The sequence below is a fragment of the Thunnus maccoyii genome, chromosome 6 (genome assembly GCF_910596095.1).
Source record: "Thunnus maccoyii chromosome 6, fThuMac1.1, whole genome shotgun sequence".
NCBI lineage: Eukaryota > Metazoa > Chordata > Actinopteri > Scombriformes > Scombridae > Thunnus > Thunnus maccoyii.
In genome coordinates this window covers 9,634,179-9,658,296 of record NC_056538.1, presented here as the reverse complement: position 1 = coordinate 9,658,296, position 24,118 = coordinate 9,634,179, and the positions used below count along the sequence as shown (strand labels likewise).

General features: G+C 37.9%; 3 protein-coding genes and 2 long non-coding RNA genes across 8 annotated transcripts in view; 3 read left to right on the top strand and 2 right to left on the bottom strand.

Annotated features, from left to right (window-relative positions):
- Positions 1-7,888, top strand: part of LOC121898498 (von Willebrand factor A domain-containing protein 5A-like) — a 35,881-nt gene extending 27,993 nt beyond the window's left edge. The window contains exons 22-23 of the mRNA XM_042413632.1: positions 7,341-7,392; positions 7,793-7,888. Coding sequence (XP_042269566.1) covers positions 7,341-7,346 — 6 coding nt within the window. The 3' untranslated portion in view covers positions 7,347-7,392; positions 7,793-7,888. The remainder of the gene's footprint in view (positions 1-7,340; positions 7,393-7,792) is intronic.
- Positions 1-23,071, bottom strand: part of LOC121898500 (von Willebrand factor A domain-containing protein 5A-like) — a 36,203-nt gene extending 13,132 nt beyond the window's left edge. The window contains exons 1-21 of one of the 3 annotated variants that reach the window (XM_042413641.1): positions 22,873-23,071; positions 21,867-21,914; positions 21,359-21,561; positions 21,043-21,265; positions 18,894-19,060; positions 18,677-18,791; positions 18,360-18,535; positions 18,181-18,269; positions 17,304-17,448; positions 16,032-16,111; positions 15,814-15,928; positions 15,563-15,721; positions 15,262-15,365; positions 14,400-14,620; positions 13,916-13,984; positions 13,393-13,437; positions 12,846-12,920; positions 11,349-11,444; positions 10,019-10,188; positions 9,430-9,553; positions 8,967-9,319 (exon numbers count right to left, since the gene is read on the bottom strand). In XM_042413641.1, coding sequence (XP_042269575.1) covers positions 9,240-9,319; positions 9,430-9,553; positions 10,019-10,188; positions 11,349-11,444; positions 12,846-12,920; positions 13,393-13,437; positions 13,916-13,984; positions 14,400-14,620; positions 15,262-15,365; positions 15,563-15,721; positions 15,814-15,928; positions 16,032-16,111; positions 17,304-17,448; positions 18,181-18,269; positions 18,360-18,535; positions 18,677-18,791; positions 18,894-19,060; positions 21,043-21,265; positions 21,359-21,561; positions 21,867-21,914; positions 22,873-23,056 — 2,688 coding nt within the window. In that variant the 5' untranslated portion in view covers positions 23,057-23,071 and the 3' untranslated portion in view covers positions 8,967-9,239. Of the gene's footprint in view, positions 1-8,966; positions 9,320-9,429; positions 9,554-10,018; positions 10,189-11,348; positions 11,445-12,845; positions 12,921-13,392; positions 13,438-13,915; positions 13,985-14,399; positions 14,621-15,261; positions 15,366-15,562; positions 15,722-15,813; positions 15,929-16,031; positions 16,112-17,303; positions 17,449-18,180; positions 18,270-18,359; positions 18,536-18,676; positions 18,792-18,893; positions 19,061-21,042; positions 21,266-21,358; positions 21,562-21,866; positions 21,915-22,872 lie in introns of those variants that run through there. The other 2 variants (XM_042413642.1, XM_042413640.1) reach the window with 2 other exon arrangements.
- LOC121898503 (von Willebrand factor A domain-containing protein 5A-like) lies at positions 1,332-3,479 on the bottom strand. The gene is made up of 4 exons (XM_042413648.1): positions 3,200-3,479; positions 2,204-2,251; positions 1,698-1,900; positions 1,332-1,604 (listed from the first exon to the last, which is right to left on the bottom strand). The coding sequence occupies exons 2-4, from the start codon at positions 2,241-2,243 to the stop codon at positions 1,335-1,337; spliced, it is 513 nt and encodes a 170-aa protein (XP_042269582.1). The 5' UTR covers positions 2,244-2,251; positions 3,200-3,479; the 3' UTR covers positions 1,332-1,334.
- On the top strand, positions 19,365-21,034 carry LOC121898504. Of its 2 annotated transcripts, none has more exons than XR_006096482.1 (3): positions 19,365-19,831; positions 19,947-20,035; positions 20,832-21,034. It is a non-coding gene; the product is annotated as an uncharacterized LOC121898504 (long non-coding RNA). The 2 variants fall into 2 exon arrangements; XR_006096481.1 differs by having other exon boundaries at positions 19,365-19,843.
- LOC121898507 lies at positions 21,562-22,401 on the top strand. The gene is made up of 2 exons (XR_006096486.1): positions 21,562-21,643; positions 21,859-22,401. It is a non-coding gene; the product is annotated as an uncharacterized LOC121898507 (long non-coding RNA).
- Positions 23,072-24,118: the final 1,047 nt, after the last annotated feature.

Genomic DNA, 24,118 nt, shown 5'->3' with positions numbered 1-24,118 from the left:
TTACATATTCTTGTTGATTGTTTCATACTATTTTTTAGATCGACCATTGGTGGTGCTAACAGTAAATAAGAAGAAGAACACTGCTCACCAGTAAACCATGGATCTATGGGTACATCTCAAGTCTCTTATTTGATCTTTCCTCGCTCCTCGCCTGAACCGGAAGTTGTTCCTGTTGCGCCATTTTGACAAGTGTCCCAAGTCTCTTATTTCTTTTCTTCTGCAAAGGAGCGAGGATCGAGGAGTGAGGAGGGATCTCTGAGGAGCGAGGAGCAAGGAAACACGAGAGCAGCCTTCACAGAAGTCTTTTACCTGCCGACACGCCCCCTTATTGGATATCAGTTATTGATTGGACGCTGCAGCTGATCTGACTGATCTGATACATCACTGCAGTTTCATATTGAATTGGAGACAGATTACAGATTAAATTTGAGTGTATCACTCCAAAGTTTTATATTCTATTTGTTTTCTGATTCATCATATAGTTAAAAATCTGTTAATCATCAGCCTGATCAACAAAAGAACCATAAACAACTTTCTTCATTTATTAGAAAGATTTTTCTTTTCATGAGCTGTTTCCTCCAGTAAACTGTTTCTTGTTGACAGACAGACTCTTCCTGACTTTAATTTTATCCATAATAACAGTTAAACACATTTATATTTTACATCATTTATCGTCATTTCCATTCAGTCACATGTGAGGCTGAAAATTCCTGAGCGTCGGGTTTGATATGAGTTACATAATTTCCATTGTCCCTGAAACATTTGGCCAAATACATATTTTCCAGTGTTCAAAGGACACCCTGATCATATTCTGGGTAATTGAATAATGAATTCACTATCAGGATTATCAATGGTTCCTATCCGTCTGAGAAGGACACGGTATAAATGCAGAATGCAGGTTTTTATTTAGGTGTTTGTTAAACATGTAACAGGCTGCAGAGAGGAAACAGCTGCTCTGGCAGTAATAACTGTGCACCTTTATTAGTGTCAGCAAAGTGCACATGTGTGTAGACACAAACTCCATCAGAAGTTTCTACAGCTGTTAAAGTCTACTGACAGCTGATCCAGCTGATCCATCCATTCAGAAACATCACTTCACATGGCACTTCAGAGGAAAGCACGTCTCATGTCTCTAAAAACAAATGTCCTTGTTTCCTCTCTCCTTGCTTGGTTTCCTTGCATCTCTCCATGCATCCACAGTGGGAGGGACTAAGACGCAAGTGAGGGAAACTTGGATGCAATTTAAGAGACTTGGGATGCACCCCCTGATGCAGGATTTAAAATATTCAACATATGGGCTTTACCAGGAAGTAAACTTACAAACACATTTGTGGTCAGGTGTGGTGTGCACTAAGCAGAAAGTGTTGTCTGGTTTTCCTACCCTGAGGTTCGTAGCGAGGGTTGAGCACAGCAGGCAGACAAAACCTCAGCCCGTCATCAGCCTGCACAGCCAGCTCAGTGACGTACTCCAGCCTGATGGAGGCGCTCTCTCCTGGAGGCAGACTGCCCACACTCAGAGAGAATATATCCGGGCTCTGATCACTCTCCTCCAATAGGAAGGCCTGCTGACCAGAGCTCAGTGCATCATCATACTCCTCATGAGCCTGCAGCACAGATGACACATGTGAGTAATGGTTGGTGTGTTTACTGTCTTTTCAGATTCATTATAGTGAGTACGTCTTTACTGTCCAGCTCACCTTCTGTTTCTCCTTCACCTCAGCTACAATCTGTGTTTGTCCAATCTTAGCACTGAAATGACAGACAGCAGCATCTCCAGGCAGAGGGAAGACAAAAACAGCCTCCAGTGGTTTGTCCTCCTTGTTCTCGTAGAGCAGAGTGGAGACCAGTGTAGCCACATGGTCCCTCACCTCCAGCTCCACTTCAATGCTCTTCAGAGGAACTGATGAGACAGAGAGAAACAACACAAACACTGTGTGACAACTGTTGTCTTTTCTGTGGGTGAAGATATGATTTCTGATTGTAATTAATGTCATTTTCTGTACTGAATTGTTACATTTTTAGCTACACAACAGTTGTACTTTCTTGTTATCCAAGCTGATAGTTAAAATGCTTCAGTTTGTGCAGGAAACCATTATGTATCTGAAAGCCTTTACAGCCAACATTTGAAGCTTACATGAGTACAAAAAAAGGTTTTGTTGGAAATCATATATTTCTGTGTTGGTGTTTTCTAACAGCTCTGTACCTGGTTCCTTCTTGGCAGTTAGCAGACCACAGTGGTTCATCTTTGCACCTGTGCAACAATTAACAAAGACATATGAAGACTTAATGCTGCAGTGATCAAGAATGTCAGTACTGTACATCATAGACATTGATCAACAATTAAAATAAAAGACGGATTTCACACTCACACTCAAGAAAATTTCACATTAATGTCACAAAAACAATTTTCTGATTGTAATTACAACCAATTACTATTGATTTCCGAATGAATGGGTATTTGGCGCTATTTTTGGCATTAAAAAATACTCTTTTGGCCTGATGGAAACGTTAAAAGGTGAAAAGAGGAGAGGAGAGTATGACCACTGACTGAATGTGACAATATTAACAATAATATACTATTGATGATGCATTATTATGTGTTAAATGCTATTTTTTTCTTTTTTTGATCGGGTGATTTTGCTGATCCGTTCAGAGAAAAACAAAACGTTGCGACGTCTCCATATGTCCTTTATTCCCTGTAGTCATGCTGTATCAGTACATAAATAACATATCCGCCAGCACTTGTTTATCTCCCGATTTCATAGTTTTTCTTTTTTCCTTATCACAACCTGTTTGTGGTACTATACAGCGTGTGTGCGCAGCTGCTCTCTGCGCAGGTAACTTAGTCTTTCATCCTGTCACCTGTGATTCACTGCCTGCAGGTAGCGCTGGTATAGAGAGGACTGAGGTACTGGTTTGTCATATTGGCTTTATACTCGCGAAGGTTAATAAGAAATGATTAATTCACCACCAACGTCGTTCATATCTCACTCCGATTTAACAAACCAAAACAGAAGCTAAATGTCAGTATCTGTGGAAAGCAACTGACCTTCTTCGCCGTGTTTTTATGCTATTACAATATTTCACTAAAATCAATGACAATTACACCACAACACAAATATTCTATCAGTATGACTATTAGGTTTTTCAGCTGTCTCATGGTTCAGTCTCCGTAAATAAACACAGAGGAAATGCCTACCTTTGAGGATGAATGTTTATGATGTCTGAGACAATTTACTGGAGGTCCTTCCAGTAAATATGTGCAGTCAAACTTGTGGGCTGTGTGCAAACTAGAAAGAGTTTATATACAGATAAAGTCACGTACGCTCGATTTCCTTGTAAAAGAGCACCGGGTGGGTGGAGCTTGAGCTTGGCATGTGAATTCCCAAAGCTTTATGCTCGACAACAAAACAAATGTCTGACTCTTGCTGTTATTCAGAAATGCCTCTGAGTGCTGAAAGATCTTTGGGGACAAGTGTTTTTTTTTTATGTTTTTAGGTTGCAGCTGCTTCAATGGAAATGATAAATAACTTCAAAATAAAATTCACTTCATCCGGTAAAAAGGTGAACAAAGAAAGTTTTACAGCCCACACAAAAATGCCTGACAGTTGTTGGCAGTTCTCTATTTGTGTGTGTGTGTGTGTGTGTGTGTGTGTGTGTGTGTGTGTGTGTGTGTGTGTGTGTGTGTGTGTGTGTTTTGATATACATGTTTTAATTATATTTATATTATTTTCTTACTTACTGCATATTTTAGTTTATTTTGACAAAGGTGGCTGCTTTTTTAATATAGAAAGACTGCATACATACATTATTATCTACATACTTGAGTATACATTTCGTGCCTTTCTGCGGCAACATAACACACTATTTTACGTGATATTTTATCATAAAAGCAGGCGATTTTAAGTAGCACTTAAGTTTATTATATCTGAGACACAAACTCTATTATACATGAATGGGTACCACTTTTTATTATCCACTCTTTATACGGGATTTATAAACATTAATTGATCAGATGAATAATCTAAAAATGCTTTGTAGATCATTTATATGACATTAATAAGAATAACATTTGGGTTGCCAGGTTGTGGAAAATCACCCTCCAGCAGCAAACTTGTTTTGTCTTTTTAGCTCTTTAATTAATCTTACTTCATACAGAGCTCAGACGGTTTACAGCTCTGCGAATATTTGTGTGCTTGTGTGTGTTTTTACAGGCACATTGCATTTATTTTGCTGTGTTCATTAGCTTTATCTTTGTACATAATGTGTTCATGTGTGTGCTTTCTTTAACCTCATCGAGGGAAGGAGAGACATGCATTTCAGTCTCATGAAGATGGACTGTTGGATGACTTACTTTCTGGAAAAAGGCTGCAGGGCATCAGGACCTACATCCATTTAAACACAGATTATTAACATTCACATCTGTAGACTTGATGGTTTGCTACAAGAGCACTTTATTAATGCTCTATTAACATTTATAATAGCAGGTGACTGACAAAGTTTAGCTCATTATTGGTTTATTAGAATTTGGGAAACTCAAGACCCATTATTAATTATCAATATTAATGACTTGATGGCTTATTAGAAAGTGAGAAACATTGGACTTTTAATTAATGGGAGGGGTCTTCCTGCGGAACTTGAGAGCTAAAAAGACAAAGAAATGTTGATACTGGAGATAAATCAACTAATAAGTTTATTATTTAACCATGAATAAAGCCATTAATGCTAATTAATGCTTATAGACCCTTTATAAAGGGTGACTTATCAGAAAGTGGCACCCAAAAATGTAATTTAAAAACATTTTTATGTTGTGGTGTAATCTTGAAGGGTCCAAACCATCACAGACCGACATCACACACCTAATACATGATAAACAAGGTGTAGCTGATAGTTTGAACGAGTGCAAGCAGCTTACCCACAACTTTCACATACCACAAAAATTCAGCATTGCTTGAAGATCAAATGTTAGAGACAGAGAGTACATTTAGCCTCCCTCTGTGTACTGGCAGCTTTACTGTATTTGCTTTAAGTTGCCTAAACCCTTCTTTCTTCTTCTGTCAGTGAAATCAACACAAGATTGTTGCTGTACGTCTGTATCTCAGATGAATAACTCTGTTCTGATGCTTCACTTTAGTTGCAGTTTTAGGGAGTGGAAGAATATTTCCATTTTCAAAGTGTTTTAATATTTTCTTGCAGTTCATGTGATCAAATAAACAAAGCAGTGCTCTGAGTGTGGAGGAGCAGGTCTGACTACCTAGTATTATGCCACACATATTTGTTAGTTTACAGAATGCAGCTCGGTTTGACAGCTGCAGGTCATTTCATTGACAGTATGTTTAGGCAGAAACATACAGCATATAGAGCATAGCACAGCTTCAATGTCTGTGCGGATTAGTTATATGTGACATCATCGTTATATGACATCAATAAATTACTGCCAATTGTGGCAACATTTTTATCAAATACAAAGAAATCATGGCAACAGTAACACAGTTGAGTTGAGGTCTCCAAAAGATTCACATCATCACCATCTAGTGGGAGAGAAATAAACACACTTTACAACAAATGGATGCAAAGTCAGTTCTCCAATCCTAAGAGTGAGTCCCATAATAATACACAGGATTTCTGAGGTGTCTGTATAGTATTCCTCTGAAATGTAGAGCAGGATTATTATAGTTGATTGTATTGAAAAAGCACCTGGAGAAGTTGACTCTGATCACAGCAGAGATGTTGAAGACGGATCTTTAACCAGGAATATTTTTAAAGCTGATACAGGATTGTGTGCTTTAGTGATTTCCAATTAGGAGTTCAGATAGACAAGATACATGGGGAGAGACACTGACAGAAGTTTCTGCTGAACATGTGAGAAGATATAAACATTGTAAATCTGTTGACAGCCGTATACCTCATGTGCAGACTATTATACACATATAAAAAACAATTTAATTATGTTAGTCCACTTCATCATGTTAGAGGAAACACAAGAGTTTGTGAGCAGTTTATTTACTGTATTAGCAGGTGCAGTTGCAAATTAGAAACTGTGCAACACTAGCTCCACCCACCCATTACTTTGGCAGGAATCAAGTGTACCCCATAGGCGTGACTGAGGATTTACATCTTTGTATTCCCTCATGGCAGGGTTTTACAGCTCTGATCAGTCTGACCTGTGATTGGCCACCACAGCGTGATGTCGAGTTGTGTTTCTCCAAAAGTTGATTCTGGATCAATTTTCTTTCTGTAGGCCAGTGTGGCACCACTGCAGCCAAAACCCCTGCAGCCTGTTCAAATGAATGGGAGCACTGGCATTTTCACCACAACGCCTGATTTGATCTGAATACTATCAAAAGCCAAAAGGGTCACAATTTGTCTCAATTTCCTCAGCGTTTATAAATGCCTGGTGGTGTCACACTTGTTGACACACCTGGTGGCAGTTATCAACGCTGTGGAAATGGAGACGAAAGTGACCCTTTTGGCATTCGACAGAATACGGCTACAGAGCAGCAGCAGCAGCAAGTGCTCCTTCTGTGTGTCTACAAAGGAGGCGTTACAATAAACAATACAATAAATGTAGACAGGACAATAATGGAGTTTGCAATGAGATTTTCAAAAAAACGACAAAAGCCCTGGTTCAGACGGATATATCAATGAATTTTATAAGGCTTTCTCAGATCAAATGACCTCATTACTAGTAAGAGCACTTGCTGATGTGTTTGAATCTGGGGAGCTACCGGTGAGAATAACTGATAAGTGTTATACATAAAAAGTGTAAAGAGGGGGAGGCCTATTGCACAAAATGACTATAGATTGCTTACATCTATTCTTGCAAAAAGAGAAGGAACTGCAATAAAACACATTATACATCCTGATCTAACTGGGTTTATTACTAATGAGAAGATTCTGAATATTATAACTTCATTTCCAGAGTAGAGAGAATATGGCTTTAGCTTTAGAGACACAAAAAGCCTTTGATCAGGTGTCACGGCCTTGCTTGTTGAATTTGATTAAATGGGTACAAAACAAATATTCAACTAACCATAAGAACAAATGGTCATTTATCTCAGCCTTTCAGTATTGAGAGAGGAGTATGTCAAATGTGCTTCTTTTTTACCATCAGTATTGAACCCTTTCCACGATAAGATTAAAGCCAAATATTAAAGGTATAAAAATCAGAGATGAATAGCACAGAATCATTTTGTAAGTGGATGGCAAATGAAAAAAAAAAACAACAAAAAAACTTTTGTTAATGGATTAGGCTGACGATTTTCTATATTTTCTTATTGTCAACAAATCTATTGTGTGTGTTTCCAAAGCCTGATATACCATATTCCTCTGTTTCATAGACCTGAAAGGCTAAGTCAAAGTCGATGACTTTCATCCTCAATGGCTGACAAAGTTAGTCCACCATCATCATTTTTTCTTGCTTTACATCTGCATGAACAATCTCTACACTGTCTAGAAACTGCAGAGCTGTAGCCTACTGAAATCATGAATGATATATTCATATAACATGAATAACTCAGTGTTCATTTATGATTTTTAAACAATCGTGAAAAAAAATGTGTGCCTTAAAAGAGCTAAGACTAGAGGGTTTCATCCTGTAAGCTTTTTTTTTTAATGACTGATAGAAGGTGTATTTTCACCTAAATACCAACTTCTAAATGGTCGTTTGAGTGTAATATTAGATTCAATGACATATATGTACTGTAACTGTGATAATAGAAGTTTGTATAGAATTGATTTATTTATTATTGATCTTTCCATAAGCCATTAAAACTGTTTTATTTTTTTCCAGTGAAGTGGAGATGATGAGCACACTCACTGTTTGTCCAGAAAAGTTCATCATTACCAAACAAACAAGATTACAAAACAAATAAATGGGTATGACTAATTGCCTTTTTCCTTGGTCCACTTTTCAGGTGCGTCACTTATGTTCAACCTTTGATTAAATACATTGTTTTTATTTTGTTTTTTCTTGATTTAATATTTATTATTGAGTTTGTGTGTTAGCGTTACTACTATAGTGGTAGTATGTTGCACTGTATGTTTTTCATATGACATCTGCTGTCTGACCTGACTCTTATTTGTCACTGTGAATGGGTGACCGAACTAGTTTCCCCTCTGATGAATAATAAAGTTATCTGACATAATCTAATCACACTTTTAAAGGATAAGTCTGGTGATATTCTCTATTTTCTATTTTTCTTATTGTCAACAAAAAACAAAAATAAACTCATCCTACAGTACTAACAGCTATTATATGTGTATTCAGGGCCTGATAGGCTATATCTTATTCCTCTCTACCATTGACCTCCACTGTGGCAGTTAATAAGTAGTATGGTGGTGTTTCATTAATGGATACAAGGTGGAGTTATTGGTGCCATGCTTCAATATGTCTTGCACTTTCTTATGGAGAACTTGCGTACCAAGTTTCATTTTATTAAAGACAACAGAATAGTAGAAATATAATGTTATAATATTACAGTAGCGCCCCCTGTGGGTAGAATTGTAAAAAATGTTAAACACTTGCAGTGCATCAGCTTCACAGCTCTCACATAATTAAAAGAGCACCAGTCAAACCTTTTGCGTGTGTGTACAGAACTTTTTCATTATTGTTTTTATATATTTTAATATTATTTCAATCTCTTTTCTCTTTTGATTTATCTTTTCTTTCTGTCTTTGTTGTATGCAGCTGATCCTACTGGTCTTATGCAAAGATCTTCTTCTCATTAGACCAACAGGATCAGGTGTATACAACAACTTCATGCTGAAAGGCTGAGGTCTGGTTTCAACAGAATGCACTGTAATAAATCTATGAGACTTAGTGCAGAGTACATTCAGTACATTCAGTATCCAGTAAAGTGCATGTATCCCTTATGTATGTGCCAACAATGATTTCTCACAGTTTTATGGGACGCTGCATGGGGAAATGTGTTGTTGTCTTGTTTGAGCTTAAATGCACAAAGAAGTTTCAGGTCCAAAGATTCAACTTTAATTTTCTGGAACAAGAAACCATTTCTGATACAAAGCAACATTAAAGCACTGACACAGAAAAACAATTCTGTCTTGTTACATGGCTGATCCTGGATGGATGAAGCACAGTGCAAATATGCTAAGGCACAAGATATCATAAAAGTAAAAGTGCAAAGTAGTAACATTCAATGTTGATGAAGTAAATGCAGGATGGAGTAAATCTGCTCCTATGTACCAGTCTGGAAGGAAAAGCCAGTTTAACAAAAACCTCAAATCCCCAGTGAATCTTTCTGCACCTTGCAACCCAGCAGTGCATTTCCAGCTTCCACACACTCTGTCACACATGGTGCTAAAAAAAAAACACAGAAGAAGCCATCGTTAGACTGAATGTAGCAGCTGATTATAACCAGTACACACATTTAAAAACATCAGATCAGCACTTATTATTATGGTGATTACCTTTCTGAGCACAGAGCCATGATGCAGCCTTCATAGCCAGAAGCTCCCATTCATCCTGAACATCTGACTTGAAACCATGAAGCCAGATCAGAGCCAGAATGGTGGCCCACACTTCCTTGTTCACCTTTATCAGCAAATGAAAGAATAAAAGACAACAGAAAGAAACAAAATCAAGGAAAACAAAGACAGCAAAGCATTTCAAAGGAAAATGTGACTGAACAGTTCTTAAAACAGCAGTAACAATATTATATACTAAATAAAATAAGAGCACACTCAAATATGTACAGTACATGTGATTTACTCTCAGATATGGTTCATCTGTCACCTTTCATTAACAGGTGGTTTAAAAACACCACAAGAGGGCACCATACACAATCTCTCAATCTGGTTGTATTTCTTCTGGACTAATTTCTATTGATTGTTTTTATGGAACAATATATCTCGGCATGTCTTTTTATTTATATACATACTGTATAGCCCTGATTTTTGTTTTGGTTTTATTTCATGGTGTATGTAACATTTTTTTATAAAGTGATTCATTAAATCTGTTTTAGAATAAGTTCCTTTATTATTTTCTTCAATGACTCACCGCTGAAGGTTTGGGGTTTTCCACCTCCTCGCTGGTCTTTCCCAGTGCAGCAGCCAGAGCTGGTTCAAGCAACCAGCAACCAGACGCCTTCTGGAGGGACACCAACTGCAGCAAAGGGTCTCTGCGAGGCTGCTTGGGCATGGCGACTTCAACCTCATCATCAATGGAGTCTGAGGACAACAAGAAACTGAAAACTCAGAGCTGAAAACAAAATCAGTCATTACAATTCAACCTCTGGGGACCATGAGTGCTAGAGGAGTTATGGGATCACCAAAGTCAGAAGGATTCATTTTTTGGGAATAATAAATACATTTTGTGACAATCCATCTAGTAGATGTTGAGATGTTTGACTGGAAAACTTTGACCTGCTGGTGGCACAAGAGGAAAAGTAGAGGGTCATCAAAGTTAAGACATATTTGTGTTTGGTTTCTACTTTTCTAATTTGTGCATTGAATAAAATATCATGCTGGCTTGACTGGTAAAATACATAACTGAGTTGTACAAATACACTGAAGATTATCGCTATAAGCAGCAATACAGTGATCCAGCTCCAGTCTAGATTTTATCACAAGGTGAAAAAGGTGATTCAGAATGTAGATGGTTAAATTTAAAGCACTTAATATTCACATCAAGGGGTTTTTTCTTAATTTAAGTTTTTTAATTCAGATGGCTGTAACAAATATAGCCTTTGATATAAAAGACAATTCTTACATGCATTACTTGGACCAGATTACATGCATCATTGTGGACTTAGCAACAATGTGTTTTGGAGAAAACAGTTTTGTGTGTGACCACCAGCACACGCCTAACTCTTATAAGTGAATCATTTAAGCATTTATGCAAAGGATAATTCTCAAGATAAAATATTTTGGGTAGAATATAAGTTTAAGTAATGCAGCTTAGTTGTAGTAACTACTGTGTATAAAAGCATAATGTCTTTCTCACATGTTGTCAAGTTGAGAAAAGTGGAGTTTAGTTATTCATCCTGTTTGACACAGGAGATCTGTGGACTGACAGCTATATGTGACAGTTTTGTAGAGATTTTGAGATATTATTGTTCATGTATTTAAACAGTAGCACAGACAAAATAAATGTCTGTGCCCTCCAGAGATAATAGACCCTTGATGATGATGAGCAAAAGCAGTTTTAGAGATCAATGTCCGCGGGAAAGTAGTCAAATCTAATCGAAATGGGATGTTTTTAAATCTTTACTGAAGCTTATTTTTACAGAGCCTGCTGATAAATTCTGGAGGGTTCTGTTTACACTAAAACATCTGAACATTTTGTCTAGTCTATAAAGTTTGTGCACCACCGAAAAAAAAACAGATACCTCTCTCACTTTTGTCACTTTCATCACTTTCATCACCTTCGTCACAGCACTCTCCCAGACTATATCGCTCTGCTTCCCAACTACCATCATCAAAACCTGTTTTCTCAAAAAGAAATGCACTGTTACAATAGCAAAAGTATACTAAAAATATTTAAAACTAATTGAAATGATCAGTGCCTTTAATGTATCACTAAAAGAAATCAATGTAAAGAGAAAAGTAGTAGAGTCAAATCTACATAGGATGGTTTTGAATCTTTTAGTGAACCTTATCCTAACAGCATACTAATAAATACATGAGGAGTTTCTTTAAAAAAATCTAAACATTTAAACAAATCTAAACACAGTAATGCTATTATGTTGTGCATCACTCAAACAAAACCTGCTTTCTCAAAGGAATTGCACTGTTACAGTACAAGTGCAGAAAAATCGTTAAATCAGTGTTTATTCTGCATTAAATGGTACAGTGCACTGACTGATGCTGGATCTTGTTGCCCTGAGCTGATCTGTACCTGACTCTGGTTTGTGTCACCTGTGCATTCAGCAGGAAAACCAAGACCTGACTTGTTCATGTTTAGCATCGGGTACTCATCTGACTTCCTATGATCATGACAAGGTTCAACACTTTCAGACCCATAGATTTGGTAACCCAGAGTAACATCTCACAGATTTACTCTACTGCACCCCAAACACATCGGCAACTGCACCGATCTGCACCGTCTATTGTCAGAACACCAATAAAAACTCACTTTTTTGTAACTCCTTTTAATGTGTGATTAATGTTTTGAGCTACTTTGTGCTCATAGTATTTTGTTTTTTAGGATCCTTTTAACTTATGTAAAGTACCTTTGAGTACCTTGAAAAGAGCTCTATTAATAAAATGTATTATTATTAATATTATCATTATGTTCCCCAGAGAATGAATCTCTAATGAAAATGTTAATGTCACCATTATGTTTAATAGCTTTAATTGTCTGTTTAATTTTACCCAAGATATTAGCTCACTGGTTTGACCAGGCAGTATTTAAAGCCACTGTTTAGTTAATTTGGCCTTTTGTCTGTGTGCTGTGGAACTCCCTCTGTGTTCGTGAGTCTCCTTTGTTTTGTATTCATGGCATTTGCACTATGTATTCTGAAACTGAGAAACAGTAAAAAGCAGAGCTCTGAACCAAGTTCCTGGACTTTTGTGTTAATTTCTGGTCCTCCACACCTTACAGAACTGCTTGCCAACATCCTGATCAACAGGGTTTCAGATACTTACCCAATTTTAACCTTTTTTTTGGCATATGCAACTGCATATGCTGCCTATACCCAGGACTGCTAAAGCCTACCAGAGGCAATACAACTCCTACATACAGTAGTTCACAGTAAAAGCTGCAAGAACTTAAAGAGCATTTCTGCAACAAAAAATTATTTTATATTTACTCCGTGTTTCTATCTATATACTGTTTTCGTAGAAATACACAGATGTGTGTTCATCCCATTCAGCTTTTTACTTACCACTTCTAATGACTGGAGCAGCAAAATCACAACTCTGCGTAGACAAACTCTGTGGCACGGCCCTCCCCATCATGACTTTAAGAAGAAAAAAATGGATATGAGGTCAAGAAAAACAAAAAAATATCAACTAATAAAATACTGGTTTCTGAGTTTATTGCAATGATTCACAACAAGTAGTTAAAAGTCTTATGCAAGATATTCAAGATGTTCAAATATTCAAAAGTGCAACTTATTACAAACACAGACAGGTATGTGAACAGGTAATTACACACAAATACACTGTGATAACAGAGGAAATACTTTTATCTCATAGTATAATAAGAGTGATTACTAGATATGTGCTTACACCATTTTGCTTCTCTATACTATCTCGTTGCCCTAGGCAACTGCATATGTTGCCTATACCCAAGACTGCTTAAGTCTACCAGAGGCAATGCAACTCCTACATACAGTAGTTCACAGTAAAAGCTGCAAGAACTTAAAGAGCATTTCTGCAACAAAAAATTATTTTATATTTTTTTATATTCGAATTCAGCTTTTTACTTACATTTTCTCATGGGTGGAGCAGCCGACTTACTACAGCCCGTCAACACTGAAGATGAAAAAAAATATAAAAGAATATGAGGTCAAGAAAATTTTACATGAGAAAAACAAAAAATATCAACTAATAAAATACTGGTTTCTGAGTTTATTGCAATGATAACAAGTACTTAAAAGTATTACGCAAGATGTTCAATAGTCAAAAGAGCAACTTATTACAAACACAGACAGGTATGTGAACAGGTAATTACACACAAATACACTGTGATAACAGAGTAAATACTTTTATCTCATAGTATAATAAGAGTGATTAATAGATTTGTGATTACACCATTGTGCTTCTCTATACTATCTCGTTGCCCTAGGCAACTGCATATGTTGCCTACACCCAGGACTGCTAAAGTCTACCAGAGGCAATACAACTCCTACATACAGAAGTTCACAGTAAAAGCTGCAAGAAATTAAAGAGCATTTCTGCCACAAAAATGTATTTTTTTAAATTTTTTATACAAATTCAGCTTTTTACTTACAATTTCTCATGGGTGGAGCAGCACACCTCTGAAGTCTTGCCGGCATACCACAGCTCATCATCATCATCACTTAAGATAAAAAAAAAAAATACAAAATATGAGGTCAAGAAAATATTACATGAGAATTACTTCACAAAAAAGTATCAGCTAATAAAATACTGGTTTTTGAGTTTATTGCAATGACTCACAACAAGTAGTTAAAACCATTACATAAGATATTCAAAATGTTCAAATATTCAAAATGTGAAAAAGTGCAACTTATTACAAACACGCAACTTATTACAAACACACACAGGTATGTGAACAGATGATCACACACAAATTCACTGTAAGCGCAGATGAAATGCTTTTATCTCATAATATAATAAGAGTGATTAGCAGATTTGTGAATGAAGAATGATGATTTCCATACTGTTAAAGCATTACACCACTGTGCTTCTCTACACTATCATCAGTGTTTTTATTAGTTCTTGGAAACACTCACTGGGTGCTGGAACATTTCTGCGCAACAGAGGTCCTTGAATCGCCTTGCTATCACTTTTATTGACAGCAATGAAGGCGGTGAAGGAACTGCTCACTCCTGATTGGACACTGAGCTCCACCACCTTCTGCTTCACTCGTCCATCTTGCTGTCCTCTGCGCTCTCTCTCTTCCATCTCAAGGGAGCGAATCAGAGTCCGAGCACCCAACCTGTGGACTGTTAGTCTGCAGACAAGACAGAGGAGTTAAATTTTATTTGTATGAATGCAAAATAGTGATATATGTCCAGTCAGGACATTTAACAACTTTTCAAAATATGGAAATTAGAGGCAAAACATCATTAATACAATTTTGTTTTTCTAAATACCCACTGTTGGAAGATGTAACACACACACGCACACACAGTCGTGTTTCCATCACTTCAGGGGACCTGAAACCAGAACCCTAATCTTACCTTGACTTTAAAGCCAGTCTTCACCCTTAAGTGAATGATTTTTGTTAAGGGGAGGTGAGGCCCCACAGCATGAATGTGTAAACAGATTTACGTACCCACCACATGTGTAATACCTGGTACACACCAACACACACACACACACACACACACAGTTTGTCTGTCTCTCTATTTCAAGTACTTGGTCTCTTTTTCTCTTTCTGAACTAGAAAACTGAGTTAAATATAAATGTAAATTTACTTAAATTTATATCAATAGAAGGCTATTAATGATGCAGCATTAGTCTATGAAATTATTTTTTATACAAAACCATCTGACTTTATACAAACAACCATTATAAACTCAGTATTATAGTAGTAAAGTCAGTATCTAATTTATGATACTTTTGCTGTCTGACCACTAAACCCTATTTTACCCAGTGTCCTCTGCAGGTTTGAGACTGAAGCGAAGCTGGTTCTGGGATGGATGACCTGCCAGGCTGTACTTCACCGTCACACAGCCCTCTGCTGCCTCTGGACTCTAAGAGAGCATTACAGTGATAGAAATCAATCTTCTTATCTTAATTACATACCTGATGAAAAATTCAATCTCCTAAATGTTGACACAGAAGATGCTACATAGTTTACACTTTACACTTTAACACTTTTATTTATGTTTTTAAGAGCAAAAAAATCAGACCAGAGAGGTATTTCACTATGACATGGTGCTGCTCCTACCTGTCCAGTGAGCTGAGCATAAACCAGTGACCTTTGACCCTGGAAAATTGTTGTGATGGGTGGAGAGAGGACAGTGACAGACACTGCCTTTGGTAAATCCCATGTGACTGAGATGTCCACTACAGCTGGCTGCAGAGCAAATCGCAGCGACTGCATCACCTGATGGATAAAGAATGTTAATTCATTATTTATTTTTAATTATGTCTTTTGTCTAGATACAATTTTTTAAATAATAAATGGTCATGTCTTACTTTTGGTTGCATCCTGTCAGTTCCTGTGATGAACTGAGCGTGACCTCCTCCTTCCTTGGCCAACCCATTGATAAGAGCAGAGCTGGCTCCTTCCCCGATCCCAAAAGAGAAACACCTGCAATGAAGTAGTTTTGTTTTTAACACACAGAATTCAGACATTGAACATATTCTGGGAATTGTGTAGGTGATTGTTGTATTTTGTGTTATTGTGCTTTCACCTGTGGGAGCCTGAGTTGTCCCTCACCAGATTTATAACTTCTTTGGTGTTCCCCACCTCGCCGTCAGTAAAGACAAACAGCTGGGGCGGAGAGTTTACATATCACTGTTAGTTACATAACATCATACATGTGCTATGAGTCATCCACAAAATATTGAGAGCAGTGTCAGGTTGCTGTTAACACAAGTAGATAAAACAGTGATGTATATAGAACAACATAGGTGTGTTAAATATGAGCCTCTACTAAACTGGTTTGAACTTGGAAAGGACAGAAAAGTAGGAACTACTGAGTAGATCAATCAAGCAATTGTTTATAGATTGTATAGGATATGTTATCCCTCATTTATTTCCTATTCTTTACTTGTTTGCTCTGACTACACCAGCAGTCAAACACTTCATGTGCTCCATTAAAACACTGGAACCAGTGAGTTTTCAGTGAGTAAATAACAGAAACAAGCAGCAGTTTTAATAAAAAATGTCAGCAAGCATCAGTGAGTGAAATGAACACAGCTGAACTGTCACATCTGCTTCAGCAACATTTTCCAGATGTATCACATTTGTAGCTTTCCAAATCCTGTCCAAACCTTCCTGCCACAACAGATCCACACTAACATCTCTCTGTCAACAGACATCATCAGGAAACTGTACAAACTACACCAGACTACACACAGGGAAGAGCTGTGATATAGGTTAAATCTCTTAATGCAGAGCTATTCAGCTGTCACATGTCCCAACTTACTCACTTCAATGTAGACTTACCAGTTTAGACTTACTGATGGTTAAATATGCACTGTATGCTGTATTATGTGGGAATAAGTAAACAAAAATTAAATTTAAAACAATGGATCAGACTGAGTGGCAGATATTACTAATTAAAGACTTTGTTGTGGATCCGGGGTAAAAAGGTGATTGGGACATTGTAAGGGCTTTATTTTGATGGAACAAGCACAGTGAACAGGAAAACATTTGGGTTACAGTGCAAGACTTGTTTCTAAGCACACATGCTATTTTTGTCCATGTGGTCCAGGCCATTGAGACCAGAAAAGTGACGGAAAATGGGTGGATGAAGGGGTACCAGTTAGTCGGTGTTAAATTAATTGTCTATTTACATTTTTTAGTATTATTCCATAAATGTTGTGTATTTCCATCAAGAATTTAGCTTTCTGTTATTGACACTTACTTTTATATATACTAAATTACCAGGTGACAACAGCACAGACGTGGTACTGACACATCTACTGTCCCCTGTGCATAATGTGTGTGTGTGTGTTACTTGTCTTGGTTGACTGGGAACGCAGGGCTGGCTGTAAATGTGTTTGAGGGGCTCCAGGATCTCTGTTCCTCCCAGATCAGCGTCCATCTTCTCAACTTTCTTCAGAGCCTCTTCCATAGTCTTCTCACTGTACTCCACACTCTTACTGCCATCAGAAACACACAAATGGGGGAGGTTGGATGGTTGTGTAGCGCTACCAACTTCCACAATTCAATTTGAAATTCATATCAAGTCTTTTTTATAGCATAACTGCAATCTTTCCCTAAACTTCCTCATGTCTTAACTGTATTGTTGCTGCCATGACCACATTTTGCAAGACCAATTGATTTTGGAATGTTACTATGTCAAAATTTCACTTTGCAGACACTTTTATATAAAGTGACGTACACATGAGAGTTAATACAATACAAGCGAGGATCTATTCAGGAGAGAACAACATGAGTAAGTGCCATGAAGCTAAGTTCAGGTGCCAAGGATGTAGGTGCCAACAAGCAGTGCATTGAGGCAATAAAGTGCATAGAAGCGGATAATGACATTTTTTTTCAGTCCCTCAGGTGTGGAGGTGTTTGCGAAAGAGCTGGTTCTTTAACTTTTTCTTAAAGATCAAAAGGGACTCTGCGGATTGAATGGAGTTTGGTAACTTGTTCAACCACTGGGGAACTACAGAAGAGAAGAATCTGGCTAGCGACTCTGGACCCTGTTGGGAGTGAATGTTAAAAAACTTTGAGATTAAACATAATTTGGGGTTTTGCAGAATCACCCAATATCAAAGATCTGTCTGCTGACAGCACTGACATACAGACACACATGTGCAAACAGTGATATCAAAGACTGAAACACATTTTTGTGGACTGAGTCAAATGAGGCAGTGATTTACGGGAAGATGTGTTGATAACTGGACCCGAAACTGTAGATGTTGAAGTAGCAGCCCATTGGTAAACTTTTCAGCAGGAGCAGTAGAGTATCCTTGAAGGAAGAGAGAAAAGAGAGTGAAGGCCACTGTGTGAGAGGAACACTATGAATGATTTTATGACAAAGTTAACACATAATGAATACCCTGGCACTGCCAATGCGAGTCTCTTTCTGGTTGCGGTTATCCATAGGACAATCCATACTTCCAGATCGATCAATCAAGAACACAAACTCTCCACATGAGGCGACTGAAGACATCACAGCCTGGGGGAATTCAGGGTACAGGCTCAGCATCACCACTGGATCACCCATCAGAGTGCCTGAAACACAGGAAAGAGACACAAAAATTACCAGAAATCTGCTTTTTATCATTTATTAAAACACATGTAACTCATCAGTTTGAGGATGAGGATAATTAACTTTTTATTTACAGAGTAACAACTTCTCTAATTGTCACTCACCAGGCTTGGCAGAGGCCTGTCCTGCCTCCACCACAGCAGTGGGCTGGTGGGCGTCTTTGTAATAAATCAACAGTTCAACATCCCTGTCGAACTTGTGTCCTGCAGCCAACTTGACCTGCAGTTCACAAAACACACTCATAAACATAAATAGAGAGATGTCTTGTTCTCAGTAATGAGGAGCAATCACACACAACAGACACGTTAGCACTCTACATACCGTGGCCTGAGTTTGCTCTGTGTTGAGGTACTGGAGAGGGTCCAGGGAACACTTAGACTCTACTTTAGAGATTGGATGAGGAGAAGACACCCGGGCAGAGAAAGACAGACTGTAGGGCACCAGAGAGGCTGGAACAGATGTCACCTGGACGCTGCCACCTTCACTACCTGTGAACAACATGAAACAGGTTTAAAATGTTGTGATCAAAGACACTAAAACCACTTATGTAGCTGAAAACCTTCAGTCCAGATGAGGTTCTGGCTGACCAGGAAAATAGGGGAAACAAATCCTCAACCTAAATATTCTGCTTTAAGTAAAAATATACTACTAAAAAAACTACTAGGTACTCTGAAGGAATACTCATCACTTTTCTGCTGCTTATCAGCAGCCACTGTGACCTACTGTTCTCAAAACACAGTGACACAGTGGTGGAAAGTTAAGCAAAGTAGCCCAAGCACCCTGTGATCTTCATTTCCTCTTGAAGGGTTCTGAGGCATTCTCAGATTAGATGGGTTACATAGTCCAGCATACTCTGTGTCTACACCATGGGTTTCCTCCCAATTGCAAGTGCGCAAGTGGGGTATCCTAATCGCATGCCTGAACTAACTCAAACACTGAATTCAAACTGCAGTCTTTCCAGATGTCTGAGCTCCTCACCCTCTCTATGGGGACTAGTGTTAGCCACCCAACAAGGGAAAAGCTCATTTCAGTCTCTTGAATCCACTCCTGGAGCCAGGGCTGGGAGGGCAGCTCAAGGGCGAATGACAAACCAAAGACAAAGGGCAAGATGAAAAACAAATTGACTATAAAACTGAATTTGACTCAACACTACCTTGTTAGGGTAGTAAGACAGAAAACAAAACACCTCCCACACTTGGCCGCCAGTGAGGAGAACAATCATGCTGTCAGTCTGAACACAGTTTAATGCTGTTTAACAAGTGAGATGTCAAGTATGATTAGTTTTCTAATCCTTGCAGGTTCATTTGAACTTCCTTTATTGAAACATTGGCCTTTGACCTTTCCGTAACTCCAAAGTTGTCCTCACTGTGATAGATATCAACACTGGTCAAAATGCTTGCAGTGCGCCAGCTTCGAATGGGACTTCTGATTATGCAGCGCTAACTGTTCGCTAACTGGTGAAGGTGAGCGAGTGGCTCCAATACTTAGTTTCACTGTTTGTTAAACCATGTCATCCCATTTTCTGTTTCTACAGGATTTAAATACAGGAGATGCAAAGTGTTTGTGTGGTGACTTTAAAAGAATAGTTTGATATTTTGTGAAATTATTCGCAGTCTGTACGGTAAATTTGTTGTTAGCTTAGCTTAGCATAAACACTGGAAATAGGGGAAAACAGCTAAACTGGCTCTGTCAAAAGGCAAGAAAATCAAGGAATATCTTGCTTTGTTTAACCCTAACCCTTTCAAATTTGAAAAATAATTGCACAAAATGTTTGTTAAAGGTATACTGTGGGGTTTTTGACCACTAGTAGTGCTATGAAGCAATGTTTTTACAACTAAGTCACCATTTTTGTATCATATACACACATAAGGAAACAAGCACGGTAGGACACAGCAAAACAATGCATATTCTTGTTGACTGTTTCATGCTATTTTTTAGATCAACTGTTGTTGGTGCTAACAGCAAATAAGTATTTCAATACGCTTGCAAAGGCAGTGAAGAAGAACACTGCTCACCAGTAAACATGGATCTATGATGCAGGATTCAACATATTGGCTTTACAAATGTTTTACAAGGAAGTAAATTAACAAACACGTTTGTGAAGGATACACACAGTGTATTTTAGTAAGACACACTGAATATTAACATAACTTTTGTTTGTTTATAAGACAACTCCACAGCCCCCTGTAGGTGTTTGTATAAAAAAAGAATAAGAGCGTTTCTCAAATGTCAATATTGATTTCAGCCTCAAATTCACAGATTGTTTGGGATCTACTCGTCACCACAGTTGGCAGAGGTTGGAAGACATAAAAGGAGTTTTGAGGTGATGTACTCTATCGATGCACAACAGATTTTGGCTTCCCCCATTGTATGTGGGTGCACTTGGCACCAGGTGCATCACTGTCGCAGTAAGACTCTTTTTGTCAGGTGTGGTGTGCACTAAGCAGAAAGTGTTGTCTGGTTTTCCTACCCTGAGGTTGGTAGCGAGGGTTGAGCACAGCAGGCAGACAAAACCTCAGCCCGTCATCAGCCTGCACAGCCAGCTCAGTGACGTACTCCAGTCTGATGGAGGCGCTCTCTCCTGGAGGCAGACTGCCCACACTCAGAGAGAATATATCCGGGCTCTGATCACTCTCCTCCAATAGGAAGGCCTGCTGACCGGAGCTCAATGCATCATCATACTCCTCATGAGCCTGCAGCACAGATGACACATGTGAGTAATGGTTGGTGTGCTTACTGTCTTTTCAGATTCATTATAGTGAGTATGTCTTTACTGTCCAGCTCACCTTCTGTTTCTCCTTCACCTCAGCTACAATCTGTGTTTGTCCAATCTTAGCACTGAAATGACAGACAGCAGCATCTCCAGGCAGAGGGAAGACAAAAACAGCCTCCAGTGGTTTGTCCTCCTTGTTCTCATAGAGCAGAGTGGAGACCACTGTAGCCACATGGTCCCTCACCTCCAGCTCCACTTCGATGCTCTTCAGAGGAACTGATGAGAAACAGAGAGAAACAACACAAACACTGTGTGACAACTGTTGTCTTCTCTGGGGGTGAAGATATGATTTCTGATTGTAATTAAGGTTTTTTTCTGTACTGAATTGTTACATTTTTAGCTACACAACAGTTGTACTTTCTTGTTAACCAAGCTGATAGTTAAAATGCTTCAGTTTGTGCAGGAAACCATTATGTATCTGAAAGCCTTTACAGCCAACATTTGAAGCTTACATGAGTACAAAAAAAGGTTTTGTTGCAAATCATATATTTCTGTGTTGGTGTTTTCTAACAGCTCTGTACCTGGTTCCTTCTTGGCAGTTAGCAGACCACAGTGGTTCATCTTTGCACCTGTGCAACAATTAACAAGGACATACAAAGACGTAATTCTGCCGTGATCAAGAATGACAATACTGTACATCATAGACATTGATCAACAATTAAAATAAAAGACGGATTTCCTGTTTCTTTTTTTAAAAAAAATTCACATGAATGTCACAAAAATCATTTCCTAATTATAATTATAACCAATTACTATTGATTTCCGAATGAATGGGTATTTGGCGCTATTTTTGGCATTAAAAAAATACTCTTTTGGCCTGATGGAAACGTTAAAAGGTGAAAAGAGGAGAGGAGCGTATGACCACTGACTGAATGTGACAATATTAACAATAATATACTATTGATGATGCATTATTATGTGTTAAATGCTATTTTTTTCTTTTTTTCGTTCTGAGAAAAGCAAAACATTACGACATAATTGCGACGTCTCCATATGCCCTTAATACGCTGTAGTCATGCTGTATCAGTACATAAATAAATCTGCCAACACTCCCGATGTTTGCGGGTGTCTCCCTTTTTTGAACCCTTTCTCTCGCTGTGATCCTGATCGTTAATTACTCCCGTTAATCTCCCGATTTCATAGTTTTTCCTTTTCCTTATCACAACCTGTTTGTGGTACTTTACAGCGTGTGCGCGCAGCTGCTCTCTGCGCAGGTAACTTAGTCCTTCATACTATCACCTGTGATTCACTACCTGCAGGTAGCGCTGGTATTGAGAGGACTGAGGTACTGGTTTGTCTCAGCCAGTAACTAAAGTTAAAGTACATATATTGGCTTTCTACTCGCGAAGGTTAATAATAAATGATTAATTCAATACAATATTTCACTAAAATTCTTGTGACAATTACACCACTATATACCACAAATATTATACCAGTTGTATAAAGGTTTTTTCAGCTGTCTCATGATTCAGTCTGCTAACGTGCGTCATCTGTAGCTACGTAAATAAACACAGAGGAAATGCCTACCTTTGAGGATGAATGTTTCTGATGAATTTATTGGAGTTCCTTCCAGTAAATATGTGGAGTCAAACTTGTAAGCTGTGCTCAAACCAGGAAGTTTATATACAGATACAGTCACGCCTCCGATTGTACGCTCGATTTCCGTATAAAAGAGCGCCGGGTGGGTGGAGCTTGAGCTTGAGCTTGGCATGTGAATTCCCAAAGATTTATGCTCGAAAACAAAACAAATGTCTGACTCTTGTTGTTATTCAGTAATGCTTCTGAGTGCTGAAAGATCTTTGGGGACAAGTGTTATTTTGTATTTAGGTTGCAGCTGCTTCAATGGAAATGATAGATAGCTCCAAAAATAAAACTCACTTCACCTGGTAAGAATGTGAACAAAGAAAGTTTTACAGCCCACACAAAAATGCCTGACAGTTGTTGGCAGTTCTCTATTCTTCCTTTCTTCCTCTTCGCAAACACACACGTTGACACACCGGCACTCTTTAATCACAGTATAATTTCCCTGAGAAGATGTGTTACATATATATATATATATATATATATATATATATATATATATATATATGCGCTGGCGTGTGTGTGTGTGTGTGTATTTTAATATATTTTTAAAATATATTTATATTGTTTTATTATTTATTGCATATTTTATTTAATTTTGACAAAGTTGGCTGCTTTTTAATACAGAAAGACTGCATACATACATTATTATCTACATACTCTCTGCAGCAACATAACACACTATTTTTCGTGATATTTTATCATAAAAGCAGGTGATTTTAAGTAGCACTTAAGTTTATTCTATCTGAGACACAAACTCTATTATACATTAATGGGTACCACCTTTTATTATCCACTCTTTATAAGATATTTATAAACATTAATTGATTAAATTAATCATCTAAAAATGCTTTGTAGATCATTTATATGGCATTAATAAGAATAACATTTGGGTTTCCAGGTTGTGGGAAATCCCCCTCCAGCAGCAAACTTGTTTTATCTTTTTAGGTCTTTAGTTCATCATGAAGATGGACTGTTGGATGACTTACTTTCTGGAAAAAGGCTGCAGGGCATCAGGACCTACATCCATTTAAACACAGATTATTAACATTCACATCTGTAGACTTGATGGTTTGCTACAAGAGCACTTTATTAATGCTCTATTAACATTTATAATAGCAGGTGACTGACAAAGTTTAGCTCATTATTGGTTTATTAGAATTTGGGAAACTCAAACTCAAAGACCCATTAT